This window comes from Acomys minous, assembly GCF_964271855.1.
Source record: "Acomys minous genome assembly, chromosome: 3".
Lineage (NCBI taxonomy): Eukaryota > Metazoa > Chordata > Mammalia > Rodentia > Muridae > Acomys > Acomys minous.
Window position 1 is genome coordinate 128,693,424 of NC_140485.1, and position 8,005 is coordinate 128,701,428.

Genomic DNA, 8,005 nt, shown 5'->3' on the forward strand with positions numbered 1-8,005 from the left:
CTAAATTTTAAAAATGGAAGTATATACTCAACTTCTACATTCTAGGTACTATATTGAGGTTAAAAGGTGCAATCTTGAGAATGGCATTTCTGGATGCCACGGGCTGCTTGTTGCCACCTGCATACGAACCCTGGAAAGAGCACAACGTTCCTGAAGAAAAAGACGAAAAGGAGAAGTTGAAAAAGCGGCGACCTGTTTCAGTTTCCCCCTCCTCTTCTCAGGAAATTAGTGAAAACCAGTATGCAGTGATATGTTCTGAAAAGCAAGCAAAAGTCATCTCACTGCCAACGCAGAGCTGTGCGTATAAGCAGAGTATCACTGAGACTTCCTTCGTGCTTCGCGGCGACATTGTAGCACTGAGCAGCAGTGTCTGCCTCGCGTGCTTCTGTGCCAATGGCCATATTATGACTTTTAGGTAAGAAGGAGGTCATTTTGTAATGCATGCAGCATTCCTGCTTGGATCACACTGTAAAATCCAGATTGTAAAAAAAAGTACTGTGTGGCTTACAGCCTTACACACTGAGAAGTTGTTTTCGTTCATGTAATAGTAATCAAGGATCTCAGCAGTACAGATGGCATCCCCTCCCCGCCCCAGCTATAAAAACTAAACTGTTTAAAGACCACAGCCATTTTCTTTTTTTTCTTTCATTAATTTTCTAAGCTAGCATTCAGGGTAGTGGTTTTCACCGCCATGTCTTCGTATATAGCACTATTACACATTGTACTTGCCCTATAGCATCTATAAATAATTTGTTGCTTATTACTAACAAATTATGTATTTTCCCTCAAGTTTGCCAAGCTTGAGACCTCTATTGGATGTTTACTACCTGCCGCTTACCAACATGCGGATAGCCAGGACATTCTGCTTTGCCAACAATGGACAAGCCTTATACCTTGTTTCACCGACAGAAATCCAGAGACTCACCTACAGTCAAGAGACGTGTGAAAACCTTCAGGTGAGCAGCAAAGATTAGAATTTCTGTAGAGCTTGAGGGTCCTCATGTCTGTCCCCTTTCCTCATAGGAATGCACATATGAGCCAGTGTGGGGAAACACGGGCCCTTTTTGCTTTGTTTATGCTTTATAATATTATACTATACTGGGTTACATAGGGAAGCTTTCGTGTACATATATAATATACTCGGGGCATAGCCCGCACTGCCATTCCCTTCTCTGTCTGCCCCCTAATTAGTCCTCATGTACCCTACATGGTTTTCTTCTACTCTCATGTCATCTATACATAATTATAATTTATGGATCAGTACAAACCTAGAACCCAAAAATGAGAAAAAACATGTAATCTTTGTCTTTTTAAGACATTTAATTTGCTTAATACAACTGTCACAGTAGATCATCAGTCTGCATTTTAGCCTTCAAACTATAAATCTCTTAAAAGCAAGTGAATGAAAAAAAGTCTTGGGTTAAGCCAAGGTTTCTGAGCTGCAGCCCCCAAAGCCTCCTCCTGTTCTAAGAACACAAACTGATGAATTCAGAGTCTACACTTATCATCTTCTAAAGACAACCACATAAGAAATTAAGAGCCAGGCGTGGTGGCGCACGCCTGTAATCCCAGCACTTGGGAGGCAGAGGCAGGCGGAGGCAGATTGCTGTGAGTTCGAGGCTAGCCTGGTCTACAAAGTGACTCCAGGACAGTCAAGGCTAACACAGAGAGACCTTGTCTCAAAAAACAAAACAAAACAAAACAAAACAAAAAAAAGAAGACACGCCTTAACTATATCAAAACATTGAGAAAGCATTTTTCTGATCAAGCTCTGTGGTAAGTAAAGGACTTCTCCCTTCCTGTCATCTCTTTCTGTCCTTCTAGTCTTAATGCCCTCACGAAGACCGCAAGCTCTAGTGAGTAGGCGTGGGGAGAGCGGACACCGCGCCTTGTTCCTGGTCTGAGTCGGGAGGATTGTAGCTGACTGTTTCCTCCATTTAGTAGCTCATTGTCCGTAGGTTTATGTGCTCCTTCCACGGCTAGCCTCTCCCTGTAGTCGCCAGACTGCTGACAGGAAGTTCAGGGCAGGCTTGACAGTGTACCAGCCACTCTGCCCTCTTCCTGCCGTGTCTGTCAAATTCCGTGAGTCAGAATGATGCTTATGAAAATTCCATGCTTATGAGAGAGGACAGTTGTTCTGGTTTCAGTCAAGATGATAGTTCTGAGACTGAACATGGTGTTGTGCTGACCACCTCAGCCTGCTGGTAGAGAATGTTCTTTCTATCAGAAGGTGACTTGGTTGCCACACAGATTATAAGTTCTTGAATGAGATTGAAATGTTTTCTTGAAATCAGATACTCACTGGCCATGTTAGTTCAGACCCAGGACTTACAGAAAGATGTTTTGTTCCAGGCCAGCCTGGGATAGAAACCAACACAGTCTTGATCACAGAAGTTACATCTCCTCATCCTCGCGGCACGCATACTGTCTTGTTCCTAATGCAAACAAATAATATAGTGGGAGGAGAAAAAGCTAGTTCGTCTCAGGGAAGCTGGTGTTAGAAGCTCACTATTAGCGTAAGTCCCTGTGCTCCTGACCTGACCACTTGGAATGTGCTCCTTAGCTGTTAGGGAATCTCCAGGGATCCGTCTCCACCTTACAGCATCTCCAGTGTGCCCTTGTCAGTTACACTTTGGTTTCCTGAAGCTTTACCACTATAATTTGTTTTCATTTTAAAGGAAATGCTCGGTGAGCTCTTCACTCCTGTAGAAACACCGGAAGCACCGAACAGAGGCTTCTTTAAAGGCTTATTCGGAGGCGGGGCACAGTCTCTCGATAGAGAAGAACTATGTAAGTTGGCTGCTTTAATTTAGTTTATGTTTCTTTAAGACAAAAATATGCAACCCATAGAAATTTTTTGTTACATGTATAAATTACACCTTTCCATATTCATTACAATAATTATATCCATGGTCTCACAAAGACATAAAGTTACTTTCTCATTCTGTCCTCAATCAGGAAAATATTTTTCTCAGGCAGCCAAAATCAGTGTAACTTCAAGGGGCTGCCAAAGAGAAAGCAACATACAAGGAAGAAAGTTGGCTTTATTTGTTTGGGTATTTTTCCAGTACTGGGAGCTGAGCCTTGGGCTTCACACATGCTAGACCAGCTCTCTTACGCTATAAGCTGTAGCCCAGCAAGATTCTCCGCAGCCAACAGTCCCAACCCTCAGTGACCGACTGTCGTCTGGAGCTGGGTAATGGAGAACAGTCTGCTGGGAGCACCGCGTCTTGCCTCATAGAGCTGGAAAGGAGAGAGAGAGAGAGGAGTGGCCAAGGGCCCACTGTCCCCATCAAAGGCAAAAGATTTGTAGCTGAATTTTTACAAGTACTGGATAAATTAATAATACAAAAACTAAAAATGAAATCTCCGTCAATTGTTATTTTTATTAGCTTTCTGTCACTGCTGTTGTACCACAAATGACCTAAAATAACCCAACTTATACGGCGTCTAGGCTTCAGTTCTGTGTGTTAGAAATAAGCCTGGTTTACCTGGCAGCACCTGCGCTGGGTTCTTCCTGGGAGGCTCTGGGTAGCAGTGCATGGCCTGGTCTCTGTGCAGTGCAAGGCAGTATCGTGTTTTTCTTTCTAAATCCACATCTCTCCCTGACTACTAAGAGCACTTCGCTCTTAAGGAGTCCTGTGATTTGATCGCTCTCCTTAGACGATGCAAGATAACCAATCCAGGTCTTAGGTCCTTAGCTTAGTCATGTGTAAAGCCCCTTTCCTATCGTAGGATGACATATCCCTGCCTCCCAGAAAATAAAGTATAGCCATCTTGAAGGGGACATTTTTTTTTTAAACCTGGCAACAGTTATTTATTTTTAGAAAGATCTGAGTTGAGAGTTAATTTAAGTAGAAAGGAGCTTGCCTACCATACACAAGGTCCTGATTGGATGAATGATTGGTAGGCGGACGCATGATGGTAGGGAATTTAGAACAGTGTGTTGTAGTTTTGGCTATTTGGAAAAGCATCTAAAATTAATTCAAAACACAACAAAAGTATGTTATAAAGTTAACTATTCTAATTGTATTGCCACACAATTCACAAATTGTGTTTTAATGCTGCCATATGGTGGGGTTCTTATTTATTTATTTTTTCTCCAATTTATTAAAACCTTCTAGTTGGAGAATCATCTTCAGGAAAGGCCTCCAGGAGCCTTGCGCAGCACATCCCAGGTCCCGGTGGGATTGAAGGTGTGAAAGGAGCTGCATCCGGAGTTGTGGGTGAATTGGCCCGAGCCAGGTTGGCCTTGGATGAAAGAGGGCAGAAACTCAGCGACTTGGAGGAAAGGACTGCAGCTATGTTGTCCAGTGCAGACTCGTTCTCCAAACATGCTCACGAGGTATGCCTGGCACACAGCCACCCAAGGAACTAGACACAGCAAACAGCACAGTGACTACATTCTGTATACTCTGTTATTTCCACAAGCATGAAATTTATACAATTGCAAGTTCCTATTTTTACTACAAGAAGGAGACATGACACAAATATGGCTGTTGTTCCTGACCTCTCCTCAAGTCTGTACCATTTGAAGGAGCATGCCCGCCATTAGGACCTTTGTCAGCAATTTAGAAGCTTTTCAGCTGTTTGTCAGTGGCCTCAATAGGAATGGCAGCCTTCCCTAACTCTTCAAAGCCTGCAGGCACCTTTTCCTGAGAAGGAAATCCTTGTCTCCTGGGTTCTTCCAGGTAGATCTAAGTTACTAGAATAGTTAACGTGAGTCTTTGTGTCTTGTAGACTAAAGCATATGGAGAGGTAGCGGAACAGCTTTTGCGGTGAATTCATGAACCTCAGAAACAGAGGCCATAAAATGTAGGGATCCATAAATGATGCTTACACAGTCTAAATTTGCTGACTGTTTCATGGCTTTATTGAAAAGTAATTTGTGCACCGGGCAGTGTGGCACACACCTGTAATCCCAGTTCTCACGGAGGCAGAGGCAGGAGGATCCCTGTGAGTTTGAGACCAGCCTGGTCTACAAAGTGAGCCCAGGACAATCAAGGCTACACAGAGAACCCCTGTCTCAGAAAACAAAACAAGAAGACAAATGAAAAAGTGATTTGTGGGCTGCAGAGGTGGCTCCCCGGATAAGGGTACTTCTTATTCCTGCAGAGAATCTGCATCTGGTTCTCAGCACCTACCTGACAGTTCATAGCCTTCCGCAGATTCAGTTCCAGGAGATCTAAGGCCCTCCTCTGGCCTTGCAACGTAAGATGACACACATACAAAACTACATGCAGGAGCATTTATGCACATAAAATAATAATAAATCTCTTAAGCTGTTTCTGGCCAGCTTAAACACCTTCGTATAAAGCACACATTATTATTGTGCACATGTGTGACTCCTTCATGCTTTGTCCTGGTGACTTCTCATGTTTGGTTTCTAGATTGGCCTATGAAGATATCTTAGCTTCCTGGCCAGATGAACAACATCAAAGTTACTTTTATCTTTGACTGTCCAGTCCCTATATTAAGAACATTCATTTGCTTTTTCAACCATTAGCCATATTTTCTTTATGTTGTATAAAGGAGACAATTTGACCTGGAAGATACTTGGCTAGAGTGTTCAAGGGCGTCGGGGTGCCCACAGGTACCTCCAGTGTAGGCAAGTAGCATTCAGTGTAGGGCAGGGTTTCTGTTGCCATAAGCATGTGCTGCAGAAGCACTTCCATCACCTTCACACTCTCTGCACATTCCAAAGACAAGGAGCACAGCTGCCTTTCCCTTCTACAGAGACAGCTGTGAGCCACACTGGAGAGCCTAACGCGGACATTGCATTGAGGAGTATTCATACACACTTGGCTTCAGATTGCCAGGCCCAAATCCCAGAGTCTGCAGTCCATTAACCTTGAGTAAAACCTAGAAGCTTTGGGTTTTGATTTATAAAATGAGGAAGAAATGATGCACACCCAAAAATTGTACAGATCAATTGAAATCAATTAAGGAAAGTGAGGCATTTCTTGTCAGGCACAGCAAAGGCTCAAAATGTAGTACCTGACAGAATCACTCATCTTCTGAGAGTTTCCACGTGGTAGCCATGCAATGTAGAAAGTAAAAAAAACCTCCATTGTGGTGAGGAGAATTCTTTGATGTCTTTTGCCCTTGTTCACATCAATTCTGCTAAAGGTAGACTTCACCGAAATGGTTACTGGTTAAATTTGTAGAAAGGTTGAAATTGGCCAAGATTTAAATTTTGAGATGGCAGTAGATTTTCCAGCCTTTCTTTCCCTAATTCCTTAAAGTATTACTTTTAGTTCTAATTTGAGACATGACAACTCTCTTATTTTTTAAAGTGATTTGCTAGTCACCAAACTAAATCACACATCAAGTAAAAATTACAATACATATCAGAAACTGAGCACCTTCTGGGATAATGTCTTAATGAATATAGCCATTTTGTCTAAATAAAACAATTCATGCTACTTTAAATAAATTGAAGTAAGCACTGTATAATAATATCAGTCCAGAATGGACACCACTCATAAATAGTTTTCTTGAATTTTGAAAACATACTTTTCTTGATTTTTTTTTCCTTCTTGTAGATGATGCTGAAATACAAAGATAAAAAGTGGTACCAGTTCTGACAACCAGAATCCAATAAGTGTAACTTCAACCAGAAGGAAAAGAAAATTTCCTTGTCGGTGTCATTGGCGTATCTGGGAAAGGCGACATAAAAGGGATGCGCATTGCTGGAAGCATCTTTCCCAGCACAATCATGCACTGTTTTACCTCAGTCACACGGCTTTAACTGAGAAGAATCTACATACGTGCAGACTGGAGCACATGGTGCGTGCTGGCTGTGGGCTGACAAGCGGAGATCTAAGTGGGGTCACAGTGACAGATGAGCATACAGAGGGATGCTGAGACAGCCTGGCGGGCTCCTTCTTGGATCATTCCTGTATTAAACTTTCATATGCCAAAAGATTTTGTGCCGTTGTGTGTGCCATCAGTGTTTGATCTGATGTGGGGGAGAGGCAGGGAATCAGAAGGCCTAAGTCCCAATGCTCACATTTGTGTCTGGACTGCATTCTGAACAGCTGTCTGGACTCACCCTCTCTCAAGCAGACTGGTCATCAGTGTCACTAGTGAAAGAGCAAAACTGTCCCCTCATCTTTTGACTGTGCTGAGTGGCAGGCTTTAAGTAGTCAGAGCGTACACACAGCTGGTGTATGGGATCCTCTTCGGTTCTTGTTATTATATACTTGTGTTCAATTCCTAGTTTTTCAAAAGCAAAACAAGGTGATATATCACTTTTCGTGGAAAAGTGTAGCGCATGACTGAATCGCTCATCTTCTGAGAGTTTCCACGTGGTGGCCATGCGATGTAGAAAGTAAGAAAACCTCCATTGTGGTGAGGAGAATTCTTCAATGTCTTTTTCCCTTGTTCACATCAATTCTGCTAAAGGTAGACTTCACCAAAACGGTTACTGGTTAAATTTGTAGAAACGTTGAAATTGGCTGTTTTTAATTTTGCTTGAATTTTTATAAAATGTTTAACCAAATGTACCCTTGCATTATTTAATTAAAATTGCTAAAAACAACAGTGTTTTATCATTTATCAGTAAAATGCTCAGCTCCCTTTTTAAAATCTCCTTTATTTGCTAACAGTTCCAGTACACTCAGGTGATGAGCCAGTTTAATCTTAGTGCACATGCTGCCGCATGGAAAACTGCAAGTGTCTCTTGTCTAATTTCCCAAGAGTCTAGTCTGATGACCTACAAAATATCTCCTGTAGAAATACATCACAAACCTGTACATATCCCTCTGAAATACTAAAAGCAAAAAGAAAGGAAAATAAGTTCACTTCAGTGACTGATTTTTCCCGTAATAAAGAGCGATGTGCATTAAGTGTCAGTAGGCACCGAATGATTGGTTCTCGTGGTAACCTGGCAGCCTAGAGGGGAAGCAGCCTGTAACGCAGAGCCAGGGGCTGTAATTGTTAAAGCCACAAAGGGAGAGGCGAGGTGAAGTGGGCGCATGAACCTTACCTGTTGTCTTCTGTG

At 42.4% G+C, this 8,005-nt stretch overlaps 1 protein-coding gene across 3 annotated transcripts in view; it reads left to right on the forward strand.

Annotated features, from left to right (window-relative positions):
* STXBP5 (syntaxin binding protein 5) overlaps positions 1 to 7,543 on the forward strand; it is a 125,005-nt gene extending 117,462 nt beyond the window's left edge. For all 3 annotated transcript variants that reach the window (XM_084776103.1, XM_084776104.1, XM_084776105.1), the window contains 5 exons: positions 46 to 415; positions 791 to 956; positions 2,679 to 2,790; positions 4,125 to 4,345; positions 6,546 to 7,543. In XM_084776103.1, the coding sequence (XP_084632229.1) occupies positions 46 to 415; positions 791 to 956; positions 2,679 to 2,790; positions 4,125 to 4,345; positions 6,546 to 6,587 (911 nt within the window). In that variant the 3' untranslated portion in view covers positions 6,588 to 7,543. The remainder of the gene's footprint in view (positions 1 to 45; positions 416 to 790; positions 957 to 2,678; positions 2,791 to 4,124; positions 4,346 to 6,545) is intronic.
* The last annotated feature ends 462 nt before the right edge of the window (positions 7,544 to 8,005 follow it).